The sequence below is a fragment of the Labeo rohita genome, chromosome 24, assembly GCF_022985175.1.
Source record: "Labeo rohita strain BAU-BD-2019 chromosome 24, IGBB_LRoh.1.0, whole genome shotgun sequence".
Classification (NCBI taxonomy): domain Eukaryota; kingdom Metazoa; phylum Chordata; class Actinopteri; order Cypriniformes; family Cyprinidae; genus Labeo; species Labeo rohita.
In genome coordinates this window covers 28,998,921-29,013,844 of record NC_066892.1, presented here as the reverse complement: position 1 = coordinate 29,013,844, position 14,924 = coordinate 28,998,921, and the positions used below count along the sequence as shown (strand labels likewise).

Genomic DNA, 14,924 nt, shown 5'->3' with positions numbered 1-14,924 from the left:
AATAAGCAACTAGTTAATAGCGAATAGTGTTCCCTATTCTAAAGTGTTACTGAATTTTCATTTGCGAGGGTGGACCTTCATGCTTACTTCCTTTTCTAATCGACATGCAAATTCATACATCATTGCCAACTTGTAAAAAACAGGTACATTTTCCAAAGAGATTGAGTTGGAATTTCTAGACTGATTATTGCTAAAGATATCTTGTGTTATTTCATAGCTGGTCTGTTTAACCGTATTGACACAATTGCTTATTCTCTCTGGTAGATGATGAGGAGGTGTCCCTCAATGCAATGCCAGTCTTTGATACGACACCTGACCAGCAGCCTGATCCGGAGCTCAATGAGGACCCACCACCAGCTTCTGATCTGCCTGTGGAGGATGCATTGAGTTTGGGACCTGACACGCTGGAGCCTCCTGCCGAAAGTCCTCCAGAGGTAGAGACCCAGGATGCAGTGCTGCTTACCTCTCTAGATGAGCCCAGTAAGGATACCCAACCAGAAGCAGAAGGATCAGCTGACGAGCTTGTAACAGCTCGAGGAGAAACACTTTTGAGTGACGCCACTCAAGTAGAAACTGCAGAGCAAGACCCTGGAAAAACAGAGTCCGAGGAGATGCAGGAGGAAACGGTGGCTGAGACTCTATTGGAGGTACTGGAGAACCATGAGGCTGAAGATACGGGTGGACCAACTGAAGTGGGACCTACTGAAGAGCATGCAGAGGTTGAGGGAGGCACAAGCTCAGAGCAGGTTGAGATGAGAGTGGAAGGAGATGGGAATGAAGAAGAACCCTGTTCGCCAAGGATGCGGAGTGCCTTGAAGCGCAAGAGCCGACCCTGTTCGCTTCCGGTGTCCGAGTTGGAGACAGTCATCGCCTCAGCCTGTGAGGAACCAGAGACGCCACGTTCTCACTACATCCGCATTCATCATCTGCTGCACAGCTTGCCGTCAGCTCAGTGCCACCATGACAGCCAAGATGAAGACGAGGTACTTGACCTGGAATCTTCCGAGGAAGTCACTGTCAAACCCCAAGAGGACAAAGAGGAAGAGGCGGAAGAAGACGAGGTGTCTGAAGCCCAGTCTCCATCCATCGTGCCCGAGTGTCCTAGACCTTGTTGTAGGCGTACCCTACCACGTAGCCTCTCCATTGAGCGCCTTTCCGAACTCAACCAACTTCTGGAAGGTGAAAGACCCTCACCTTCCACCCTCCGAGTGGAAAGCGAACACTTGGAAGTGAGTGGCGGAAACAGAAGGGAACCTCGAGAGAGTGAGTGTGAACTGTGTGACAATTCCTGCTACAGTACTTCGTGTTACAGCACATCCTGTTACAGCACTTCCTGTTACAGTAACTCAGGTTATGAGGGGCGTAACCACCTTTGCAGCCATACGCGCCTCTCTTCGGTTGACAGCACCCGTCTGTCGGAGAGCACCGTTTTTTCCTCACAGGAGGAAGAGGAGGAGGAGAACAGTGCTTTTGAGTCAGTCTCGGATTCGATGCAGAGTCCAGATATAAGGGAGCCAGGAGACAGGTCGATTCACTGGAGAGAGTCGTCGTCAGAGGAAAGTCCCCAGAGAGAAGGGGAGGTAGAGATGTCACCTGTTCCTGGGCCTAGTTTTAGGTCGTCAGGTGAGGAGCCTTGTCCAATTTATGTATTGCGGAAAGGTCTTTTTTAATCTCTTGGATGTTTGCTAAAATGTGTTGCTCGGCGCAGTTGCTCCAGTTGATATTCCATGGTGGCCAGTGTCAGTCCTGGAGAGCTATGGTCCTGCAGGGCCACACAGTGGACGGCCACTGTCCTGCAGAGTTTAGCTCCAACCCTAATCAAACACACCTAATCAAGTTCATCAAGGTCTAAAGCAGGAATAGTCAATGTCGGTTGTGGAGTGCAAATGTCCTGCAGAGTTTAGTTCCAACCCTGAAAAAAAACACCTGCCTATAGCCCTAGTGCTCCTGAAGACCTTGATTAGCTTGTTCAGGTGTGTTTGATTAGGGTTGGAGCTACACTGTGCAGGATATTGGCACCCCAAGACCGACGTTGCCTATCCCTGGTCTAAGGCAATGTGGGGTAAATTCAGTCCAGGAATGTTTGATTGGAGTTGGAGCTAAACTCTGCAGGACAGTGGCCATCTAGGACCAAAGTTGCCCAGCCCAGGTCTAAGGCAGGGTTAGGCAACGTCGGTCCTGGAGTGCCGATGTCCTGCAGAGTTTAGCTCCAACCCTAATAAAACACACCTGAATCAAGGTCTTCAGAATGGTGAGTTTTTTTTCCGGGATTGGAGCTAAACTCTGCAGGATATCAGCACTCCAGGACCAACGTTGCCTTATTTCTGGTCTAAGGGGTACTAGAAAGCTACTGGCAGGAGAGTTTTTATCAAGCTTGAAGCTAAACTCTGTAGGACTCTCCAGGACTGACGACGGGTGTCCAGACTCAGTCCTGGGGGGACACTTTCCTGCAGAGTTTAGCTCCAACTTGCCTTAACACACCTGCCTGGAAATTTCTAGTTTCTTGGTTAGCTTCTTCAGGTGTGTTTAATTGGCGTTGAGGCTAAACTCTGCAGGCCAGTGGCCCTCCAGAAGCAGGATTGGACACCCCTGCGCTAATCCCAATGAGCAGCTGAGTTCATAAATTCAGTTACTTTGATGTTAGCATCCAGCTAAATGGTCCAACCCTAATCAATCACAGCTGAACAAGCTAATCAAGGTGTTCAGGATGACTTGAAAATAACTGGCAGGAGTGTTGAAGGAGGTTAGAGCTAATTCCACAAGTTGGATGTCAGAGCTGGAAATTACGTCACCCGAGTTGACCGTGCTCCAGTACACAATTTGGAGAAACAAGTTGGATGTGTCCACTGTTAGAAATACCAGTCAATAAGAACACATCAAAAGCAGTGATTTGCAAAGAAAATGCAGAAGTATCACGTTCACCGCTATAGGTTAGGTCTGGGCAACTTCGGTCCTGGAGGCCCACTGCCCTGCAGTGTAGCTTCAACCCTAATCAAACACACCTGAACAAGCTAATCAGTGTCTTCAAGTGTTTGATTAGAGCTGGAGCTAAACTTTAAAGGACAGTCGCTCTCCAGGACCGAAGTTGTGCACCCCTGGGTTAGGTAATACTGTGTGCTAATCAACTAATATAGTAGTACTAATATAATCATAACTAAACTACTTTAGTTAACTGAGCTGCCATTCTGGATTCTGAGGTTGTTGCGTTACCTCTGAGTTTCCAAATCAGAACTCCGACTTTAGGGGCATTCCAAAAGTTTCTACTGGGAACTTGGAATTTCCAACTTCTGAGTTCAAATGAAACACACCAAAAACGCTAGATAGTGGGTTTTCAGGAGCAGGGTGGAAGATCTATGGCCTACTGGATACTGCACAATATAATGTAAAGACTAGTATGCCAGGTTAAGTGAACAGTTAGCTTCCAACCATTTCATGTTAGCATCGAGCTAATCCCAATGTGCAATTGCCTTTGGAAGTTCAGTTATACTGACCCTGTCCCAAATAGCATAGTTCATGTGGACTTGCGCTCTTGTGTACTTACAATGGCCACCGTGTACGCGTGTCCGTTGGGTCCGCAAGACCGTAGAGTGTCTCATTCGTCATTTTAGCTTTGCTATGTGCCCTCGATACACACTTCTGTCGAGCCCACACTGAGGCGAGCTCCATGGTAAACTTCTACCAGACTGCATAATTACATCATAAAAGTGTTGACTCAGAGTAATTTTGAACAGGGCCATTATCATGTTAGCATCCAGCTAAATGAGCACTTAAGTTGCGTTTAGAATTGAAATGCTGACATGCTGCATACTGCACAGTATACACTGCATGCTCCCTACTATTTTTGTGGAACAGTATATTTGTCCTCATTACATGGCATGCTTAATTTAATTATTATTCTTTATTGTAGTTGTAATTATAGTTAGCAAAAATAAAATTGTTATTTTGCATTTTTAATCCAATATTGTGTTAAAACACTGATATTATTTCCAGATTAATCGTCAGCCATTGCATTGTGGGATACAGTGTTTTGTGCAGTGTGCTCTGTTGTATTTTATGTGACTGTATGCAGTTGGTCACTCTGGATACTACAAAAATGTTACAAGTGCTGGACATAGCAATTAATGAAACACTCCTCTGACAATCATAACACTTTTCATTTAGCTTTCTGTGGTTCAGTTGTTGGAAAGGGTTCATATTATACCTCATTAAAACACAGGCAGAATTTGTCACAGCATAACATCGTCATTAAAAGCCATATCACTTATAATTGCTGCGGTGCTGCTTACTAATTTGCCCAGTGATGAGTTTGGCAGCCAATTACTGCTAAACCTCAGGTACACTGCTGAATATCATCTCTACCTGTTGAGAACTGATAATGACTCTCTAATTAGTCCTTCACCTTCACCTTCACTGAGCACATTTAATAGACAACCACCACAAAAACTATCTGGTCCATGATGGTCCAATGATGGTCCCTGGTCCAATGAGTTTGTTTTCGAGATATTACATATATAGGGTGAATTCAGGTCAATTGTGTAACTTTTTGACCAGTTTGACCCTGAATTCAGCCTATATGTTATCCATGGCAGTGGTTCTCAACTTGTTTTGCTTCAGGACATAGATTTTAAACACAATAGAGTCAATATAAAAATAAATAAATAAATAAAAATAATTAATTAATTTAAAAATAGGAATATATATATATATATATAGTAGTTTAATTTACAATATTTTTAAATATGTTTTAGAAAATAAAAATATTGATTTGGTTAATACATTATATTTATTGCAAGTGTTTTTGACACTGGCAGGAGAATTCTCAGCCCACCAGTTGAGAACCACTGATTTATGGCATACGTAGACTGTCATAAGTCATGGGCCTGTATTTGATTTTGTTTGTAGGCAGTTGTCATATGCAATGCCGTCATCATGCAATCACTCAGCTTCCTGCTTTGCGGCCTGATCCCCATCATTACCCAAGTGTTGATGAACCATTACCACCAAGTAAGCTTTCCTGAGTCACACCTTACCCTCGCTTATGCAGTTAACCTGCTGCCTTCATTTGCGTGTGAGTGTGTGTGTGTGTGTGTGTGTCTACGTTCAGGTCATGTTTATGAATGCTCATCTCATCATTCATATCATTGTCCATCTCAGTGATATTCCTCACCCTCTCCTTTCAACCAGAAGTGTTGGCTATATCATAAAAAGCAATCTGATACTAATTACAAAACCTCAGTCAAGCGTCATTTAGAGTTCATTAGCCAGAGGAAACGGGTGTCAGACTGTAACAGTCTTTGAACAACATCGCCATATTGTTCACTCTCAACAGAAGTGAGCTCAGAAATGACTGTTTGGGTCTTAAAGCGTGCTTGAATATGTCTCGGTGTCTAGTACACAATCACGTGTGCTTGTTTAGGCAAACAAGCAGGGCAAGAGCTTTCAAAAATGGAAAGAACACAAGCTTTTTGGTGTCAGAACTGATCTGTGCTCTCTTCTCAAGAGGGATTTCCAGGGAACTCAAAGCACAATTGACATAAATGAGCTTGTCTCTCAAGAGATAAGTAAAGGTCTGAACTGATGTCTCAAGGGCTTTCTTCACAGTTGCCATAGTGATACGGGCCACAAAGAGGCTGAGTGTGCATACTGCGTTTTTAGATGTCGTTCAAAAGCAAGTCAGTTAATGTGTTTTAATTTACAGCTATACTATGAGTGGTACTTTCAAAGCCAGTAATTCTCAAATCCTAGTTAAGTAGCTTGAAAGACATCCGGACATTTTCATTAGGAAAAATGCTTAGAATAATTACAAGTTATTAGCATGGGCATTTTTCGAACATGGGTGGTTTGCAATGCACCAATTGCAAAATAACCCATCAAAAATGTCACATCTGGTGAACTAAGCATTTAGGTATTCAGGTTTTGAGTTGTCTTGATCCTCACAATGTCACAAATGCTGATATATTCTTAGAATGGATGAAAATATGCAACATATTTTGGTTGAACGATTGAAATATGCATCAAACCTGTCTGTTTTCTCCAGTGGATAATGAAGATAAATGAATGGACAAGGGATTTGTGTTATAGATTGACATCTATTGATTAATTTCTTTGGAAATCCGCTATTTACAAGTGCAGTTATTAATGTGGTTTGGCAAACGCCTGTTTGTGCTCAGAAAGAGAGAAACAGGCACGCGTGACTCTCTCTGCTGCACCGCAGAGACTAATAAATCAAATCCTATTCCTTGTGGAGAGCTCTAGTTTGCCAGGGCCTGAAGTATAACGATATCTTATTTATGACTGTACAACACCCAGTTGTGTGTGTGTGTGTGTGTGTGTGTGTGTGGGTGTGTGAGTAAGAGCTTGTGTTGTGTGTGTTTAAAGCTGTGCTTCTTCATGTTCCAAAATATATGTGTTTTCATGCATATCTGTGTGCCAGACTGGCTTAATAACTGGCTTCCTTTCAATTCGTGACTGTGAATTTGAATCCAAATGTCCATTACTCACAAGATGCTAGAACTGGAATGACTGAAAGACAAATTTTCTTAAATTCATCACAGTCAGCAGAGTCTATTTATAAATATAAATATTTGGGTCGTTCTATGGAAATGTCCATTTTTCTGTCCCTAGCTTTTACAGACATATTACACTTGAAAAACACTGTACAGTTACAATTTCTTTATATTTTAAAGTGAAACAATATGTTATTTGAACAATTACACCTTCTTGAGCCATAATGTGGCAATATTTGTTTATAAATTAATTATAGAAATTCCAAGCACCAAAAAAAAAAAAAAAAACATTGTACAAAGGGAAAGTGCTTTATGTATTTATTTATTTATTTATTTAAAAAAATGTACTATTATTATTATTATTATTATTATTATTATTATTTTTTTGAGGTCAAAAACACATTTTTCTATTTAACACTATTTAACTATTTCACTAAATGCTATTTAAAATACAATAATGTGTTCATAACTATCAAATATATGATGTAAATGGCATAAAAATGCTAAATAAATATTATAAGTTATATAACAAAGGTAGTGGTCCCCTGGAGTAACTGGTGTTACCATTTAACAAAAATCATTTTATTTTGAAATTAAAATCACAAGGCCCATGTTAAGTCCACTGTTTCTTTTCAGTTTTCAGAAATGTTTTGATTTATCTTATGATTTCATATGAAGCTTTTAGTTGAAGTCACTGGTATGACCTACTTTATTGTTAGGGAATTGTTAAAAAACTAGAATACGAATGAATTAAAAGTACTTAATTGATACTTAAATGATAAGTGAGTATACCATGATTGACAACTGTCAAATTAAATAAATAAAACAATCTCCTTTTTTCTTGCATTTTCATCATTTTCTGTAGTTTTCTGACTACATGTGCTTAAGAAAAATTGGAGAAATAATGTTTCATAAAAAAAACTATAATATTGCCAAAGAAGGTAACTGTTACGTTTGCTGGTGCTGGATGGAAGACAGGATACAACGTACGAAACAAATCTTATTTTAATTACTTTCAAGAGGAACAGGCAGGAACACAGAGCGATATCCACACACACTGAAACTCAAATCAACAATAAAGACCGACAGAGAACTCATGACAAAGACAGATTTATAAAGGCTAACTAATAATGACAGACAGGTGAACCAGATAACGCTAACAGGGACTAAACCAAAGTAGACAGATCGACGGGGGGGAGACAATGGGAGAAACTAAGAATACAAACAGACAGAACTGTGACAGTAACACCATGACAAAAAAAGAAAAAATGGTATATGTTGTCTTTAAATAATTGCACAAAAATATACAAAAAAAGAAATACATCTTAAGACATCTTGCCATACCAAAAATGGACATTTCTGTAAAATGACCCATTTATCAAAATACCAGAAAAACATATACTGTAAAGTAAAAGCAGTAATATTGTGAAATATTATTATAATTTAAATTAGTTGTTTTCTATGGGAATATCTGTTCAAATGTAATTTATTTTTGTGATCAAAGCTGAATTTTCAGCATCATTACTCGTCTTTAGTGTCACATGATCCTTCAGAAATCATTCTAATATGCTGATTTGCTGCTCAACAAACATGAGCAATGTTGAAAATACTTGTGATGCCCAATATTTAGTGAAAACCATGATACGTTTTATTTTTCGGGATTCTTTAGTGAATAGAAAGTTCAAAAGAACAACATTTATTTGAAATTTTTGGTACCATTATAAATGTGTTACTAAAAATGAAACCTCTTTTCAAAATTATTTTAATTCTACTCCAGTTCTGCATCTTGTTTGCTAACATCAATTCAAATTCCATTCAAATTGTTGAATGCTCTATGTGTTGTGCACTTCATATATATGTATGATATATTCACAACCTTTGATTTAAATTGCATTGAATTGTCTCTAGTTTGATTGTATGTGTTTCTATGTTTCTTATGTATGAGCTCATGCGTTTATTTCTGACTGGCACAGACTGGGAGGCCCGGATTGACAGTCATGGCCGTGTTTTCTACGTGGACCATGTGAACCGCACCACCACGTGGCAGAGACCCAGCCATGCAGCCAAATGCACCGGCATCCACAGATCCGGCTCCACTCACCAGATGGAGCAGCTCAACAGGAGGTACAGTATGACCAATCCACAGCGCACTCTCTCATACACTCATTAGATATTTATATATATGTTGACTTCATGTGTTTGTTTTCAACCATTCTACTTTTTTCTATAAAGCTACTCTTTTAAATGTGTTGTTGTCATGCTAGTGAATTCACCAGATTGGAATGAATGGAGTAAAAACAGCTTCAAGTATAACTGAGCTGATGCTGCCACCTGGAGGACACACATGCTGAATCTGTCTGTGTGACACTACAACTAGCAGGAGAAAAAATGAGATTTCTTGAGCAGCAAATCAGCATATTAGAATGATTTCTGAAGGATCGTGTGACACTGAAGACTGGAGTAATGATGCTGAAAATTCAGCTGCGCATCACAGAAATAAATTACAGTTTAACAGATATTCACATGGAAAACAGCTGTTTGAAGTTGCAATAATATTTCACAATATTACTGTTTTTGCTGTATTTCTGATCAAATAAATGCAGGCTTGGTGAGCAGAAAAGTATAGTTCTTTAAAAAAACATTTAAAACATTACAAATCTCAAACTTTTGAACAGTAGTGTAAATTGATAATACCATGCAATACCATGCAAATAACTTTTTTATTTATCTTTGAGATTCTTAAAAAGAGAAGCTTTAAGATGTACTGTCAAGATGATATTTAACAAGTTAATTCAAAATATCAAAACGAAAACAGGCCTCTCATAAAATGCTGAGATGAGACTCCGCTCTGCTCTGACCTCACTTTACATTCTTCATATAATGATGTACGGTATAAACAGTACATAGTTTTCCATTAAGAATGTTGATAGTTTGAGCATGAGGTTGTTTTGTCAACAGGTATCAGAACATCCAGAGGACGATGGCCAACGAAGATGAACCGGCCGGTCGTGGACCTGAGAGAATCAATGGCGGTGGAGACACAGATAGTGAATCCACACCACAAGCTCCAGGTTGGCCTTTTTTCAGGTGCTTTTTAATAAGAATAAATTGAGTTTTGAGCCATTGCAGTACTCTGTGGAGGAGTTCACATACAGGCTGCCAGAAAACAGATTAGGTGTTACTGATTTTTAATTTCAAGTTGAAAATGTGTGTATTTATATTTGTAATTCAACCAGAAAGTGAAATATTTGTATAAACTGATAGACCCGAAAGAAGTGATTTCATAAATGATAACTTGAATGCATTTATTGATTAGTAATTCTATACTGTTCCTAGCTTAAAAGAATAGTTTTCCCACAAGTTATGAAATTGCTTAAAATGTGCTCACTCTCATTCCATCACTGTCTCACCAATGGATGCTCTGCAGTGAATGGGTGCCGTCAGAATAAGAGTCCAAACAGCTGATAAAAACATCACAATAATCCACAAGTAATCCACACCACTCCAGTCCATCAGTTCACATCTTGAGAAAACAAAAGCTGAAACAACTCCATCATTAAGACGTTTTTAACTAAAATCCAAAATCCATAATAAAAGTCCATCTCCTGTTGTCCAGCCGCATATTTGTTTAGCCCTTTGACTGTCACTCCCATTTTTGAACACAGACGTAAAGTGCACTATCCAAACTTACATTTTTATAATTCATGAATGAAAACATTTTGTAATATGATTTTGATGTACATTTTCCATGGTAATGCAATGTCTGATTTTAAAATGGCTTTAAAGGGTGAATTCTGAGATGTTAAGTTTTTAACTGATATATAGTTCTTTATGATTTCTACAAAGAAAGTCTTATGTGACAAAGGTCAGAACTCCTGCTATGATGTAGATTTTTGAGGTGCACTCTTGACGTATATTAATCTATTACTTTTCCTATATAATTTATAACACAAAATTATGTTAAAATAACTATTTAGGAGTCTTAGGAGACCTTTCCAACGATATATAGTTTGTCATGATTAGATTAGGATTTATTGGTAATATGATGGGGACGGGTGACAGTTAAAAGCTTAGAGCTGTTTTGGACAGATTTCTCTCCTGATTCAGACCAGACCACTTTTTCAGGAAGCGGTGGATTATGGATTCATATTTTAGTTGAAAACGCCTTGATGGATTTGTTTCAGCTTTTGTCTTCTCAAGATGTTAACTGATGGACTGGAGTGGTGTGGATTACTTGTGGATTATTGTGATGTTTTTATCAGCTGTTTGGACTCTCATTCTGACGGCACCCATTCACTGCAGAGGATCCGTTGGTGAGACAGTGATGGAATCACACATTTCTCTAAATCTGATGAAGAAACAAACTCATCTACCGGTTTTCAGCATATTTAAATTTTTCGCTGAACTTTTCCTATTCTGTAATGTTTGTAGATCAGAGAAGGGAAGGTCCTTCATCGCCTGTCAATAATCAGAACGTGACGCTGCTGCTCCAGTCTCCAGCCGTGAAGTTCGTCACCCACCCAGAATTCTTCACTGTCCTCCATGCTAACTACGTAAGTCACAACGAGAAGCTTCATCTGTAGTTTTTCATGTGTATTCCTGTAAAAGTTGTGTTTTGTCTTGAAGAAAAAAAGAGTCAAAGCATTTGTAGCCAGTGCATTGAATTTGTTTACTTCAGGAGTGCTGTGAGGATGTTCCTGCGATCAGTTGAGCGCTCGTGAACCGACACCGTCCACAAGTAGATTGCGCTTTAGTTGGAGGATGATATTGATTGAACTATTTGCAGATTCCCTCTTTATTGATCTCATAAGCTCTCCTGCTGCCCTGCAATAGCAAAGCAGACCGATAACAGACATTAACAAGTCAAAGATAAAGCATGCTGAGATAGAAGTGGATCTGTGGGAACGGATGTGCACTTGCACTTCTTTATCATATGGTGCAAATGTGTTATGTGTTTCTGTGTCTGTGTTGTGCTCTTAGAGATGTCTTTATTTTGTTTCAAGTTATTTCATGCAGGTCACATACACAGACCTTGCTCTCATAAAGGTACTGATTGAATATTCACGATTATACTGAAATCCCACTGTGTGTGTTTGATTACTCTCTATATTAGATCAGATGCACATTCAAAAGAACATGCATTAATCTGATTGTAAAATCAGCCAGTGTTATGGTTCTTGAAACCCAAATATGACAACAAAACATATGGAACAAAACATATTGAAAATAAAAGGATCAAAAATAACATTTGTTCAAGTTTGAATGACATGCAAATTGATGCAGTTTATTCATGCTTACTGTATGTTTAATTAAAAAAATGTTAGGACCTCATAATGCTTACTCAAAATCATAAATGGATCATCTTTGTGACATATGCAAGACTTCAGTCATTTACTGCTCTTAAACTCCGCCTCTTCAAGCTCAACCACACCCACTTCTCAACATCCAATCAACAGCCAATGCACAGAACCAAGTCCCGTCCTACATTTTTTTCATTTTTGATAATCTGTTACACTCAGGTTACATCACTATAAAGAAGAAAAGGTCTGTCGCTACTTTAATTTCACCACAATTTTAAAAAACCTAATAATTATTAAGGAGTTGATTAGATGACTATCCAAAATTACTCAAATAATAAGGCACAATGAAAGAAGTAAGCATCTCCAGCATTTATTTGTTTATTTATTTATTTTGTTTATTGGTAAAAATAGTTAAACATACGTAAATCAAGATAAATTTATAATTAATAATTCTGGCGCAAAATAAATAAATAAGTAAATAAATAAATGTAGTTGCCTTGTTTTTCAGTAAAATATTTAAGAGATAAAAATATTTGTACAATTATCTTAAAAATAAATTACATTGCTTTTCGAGTAAAATCATCTTAAAAAAAATCAAATTGTTTCTCAGGTAAATTTTTTAAATATTTTTTTTATAGCTTATATATTTTACTGATTAACTTTTTTTGTGCCAATATTAGCTATTTCCACAAGAGAATAGCAGTAAAATTATTTGGCATATGCAGATCACATGTATGCAGGAATGTATTGCTGTGGATCTTGTAAAGCATGTAATGTCATTTTCAGAACAAAATGTTGACCTTATTAATTAATTATTACGAGCAAATGATATACATGTGGTTTTCTTTTTTATGGGTTTCTGGAAATGCTAGTTCCTATGAAACTGTACATTATTTATAGAGTCATGTGCAGTTTGTGTCCTTTCATTATTCACACACACTCACATGCCTTGTTTGTCCTCAGGGTGCGTATCGGATGTTTACTAACAGCACTTGCCTGAAGCACATGATTTTGAAGATACGGCGAGACGCGCGCAACTTTGAGAGATATCAACACAACCGCGACCTCGTCACTTTCCTCAACAAATTCGCCGATACTCAGCTGGAGCTCCCGAGAGGCTGGGAGATCAAGACAGACCCACAGGGCAAGGTGAGCTCCTCCAGACGCCTCCAGACATACACAAGCAGTAGCTTCAGAACGGATTCATACACGCACAACAACTGCTTCAGAACAGCATACGCACACACAGGACGACTGCTTCATCGATGAGCAGCTGCACACGAATGGAAAATAACAGTGGCTCAACCAGCATAATGTAGAACTGATAAAAAATGAATAAAATGACAAAAGCACATAAGTAAAATAAACCTCATGTAAATAATGAAATCAAAATAAATTGAAGCAAAACAGGGAAAAATAATAATATTTTTATAATAATATAATATAATAATATAATAATATAATATTAATAATATAATAATAAAAGGCCTTCGCCCTTTTAGGGCTCGGGCCCTAATAATAATAAATTTGTTTTGCCATGGTAGTCGTTCTTTGTGGACCACAACAGTCGTGCGACGACCTTCATTGACCCCCGGATTCCCCTTCAGAACGGACGCCTGCCGAATCACCTGACGCACAGACAGCACTTACAGAGACTGCGCAGCTACAGCGCCGGAGAGGTGGGACACACACACACACACACACACAAGACTCAAATGCTCTCAGATTTCATGCTGTGACTGTAATGCTGCTCATGTTGTGTGTCGTTTTGTCTCAGGCGTCAGAAGTGTCCCGAAACAGAGGAGCGTCTCTGGTCAGCAGACCTGGAAACGCTTTAGTGTCGGCCGTCAGGAGTCAATACCAGCCCGATTCAGTGCCTCTAGGTCAGTCAGTGAAAAAACTACACTAAACTATACTGAAAATACTTCTATTCATCATAAATTGATGGAAAGTGACAGTAAAGACAAAGTTACAAAATGTCTATTTCAAATAAATGCTGTTCTTTTGAGCTTTCTATTCATCTGTGAATCCTTCAAAATATAATGTATGATGTTTTCAACATTGATAATAATCAGAAATGTTTGTTGAGCAGCAAATCAGCATATTAGAATGATTTCTGAAGGATCATGTGACACTGAAGACTGGAGTAATGATGCTGCGCATCACAGAAATAAATTACATTTTAACAGATATTCACATAGAAAATAGTTGTTTTAAATTACAAAAATATTTCATAATTTTGACCATATTTTGGAGTCTCAGTAATACAGTCTTATGTGTTCAGTATGACATTCAGTTCATTTTCATGATGCTTTCGTCTGTTTTCTTGACTCTCAGCTTACAATGATAAGATTGTGGCTTTCCTGCGTCAACCAAACATACTGGACATGCTGCAGGAACGGCAGCCGAGTCTCGCCAGGAATCACACACTCAGGTGAGCCGTCTCTCATCATCACAGTGACTGACTGTAACTTGGTTTTGCTAAATGTGTCATGCTGTACGACAGTGAGCAGAACATGACAGTCACTTTATGCCAAAGAAAATTGAAGCATTGTAACGTTCCAGCAAAAACTGTTGCATTCTGGGATTTTTTCCGGGAGTACAGAGTTACATGAATCCATTTTGACTCATCTTAGTGGAACCAGTATTGTGATTGTCATCTAAAACTTTAAGAAACATTTAAATTATAATTATAGTTAAATATAATTAAGATTAACTAATGCTTAAATAAATTAAATGTTAGTTGAAAAAAAAAAAAAAAACTAAAATTTGAAATGTTGCCTTGGCTGTGAACAGAAATAACACAAGTTAAAGTATTAAAATAGCCTAAATTAAAACCTAAAATAAAGCTGAAATAAAGAAAAATGCATTAAAGTTAAATAATAATAATAATAAAAAAAACTATACAATTACAAAAGTACAAAACAAAATGACTAAAACTTAAAGTAAAATAAACTTTTTTAATATTAATAATACATATTAATATGAATGCATTTGTATTAATATTAATTAATAATAAATAATTATCTAAATAAATTAGAGCTAATTAAATATATATATATATATATATATATATATATACAATGGCAAAAGCACATAACAAAACTACTTACACTAA

General features: G+C 38.0%; 1 protein-coding gene across 2 annotated transcripts in view; it reads left to right on the top strand.

Annotated features, from left to right (window-relative positions):
- The window catches only part of LOC127155406 (E3 ubiquitin-protein ligase HECW1), an 80,008-nt gene that overhangs the window by 49,548 nt on the left and 15,536 nt on the right, over positions 1–14,924 (top strand). For both annotated transcript variants that reach the window (XM_051097579.1, XM_051097580.1), the window contains 8 exons: positions 265–1,623; positions 8,480–8,630; positions 9,465–9,577; positions 10,938–11,059; positions 12,770–12,955; positions 13,351–13,485; positions 13,584–13,689; positions 14,144–14,240. In XM_051097579.1, the coding sequence (XP_050953536.1) occupies positions 265–1,623; positions 8,480–8,630; positions 9,465–9,577; positions 10,938–11,059; positions 12,770–12,955; positions 13,351–13,485; positions 13,584–13,689; positions 14,144–14,240 (2,269 nt within the window). The remainder of the gene's footprint in view (positions 1–264; positions 1,624–8,479; positions 8,631–9,464; positions 9,578–10,937; positions 11,060–12,769; positions 12,956–13,350; positions 13,486–13,583; positions 13,690–14,143; positions 14,241–14,924) is intronic.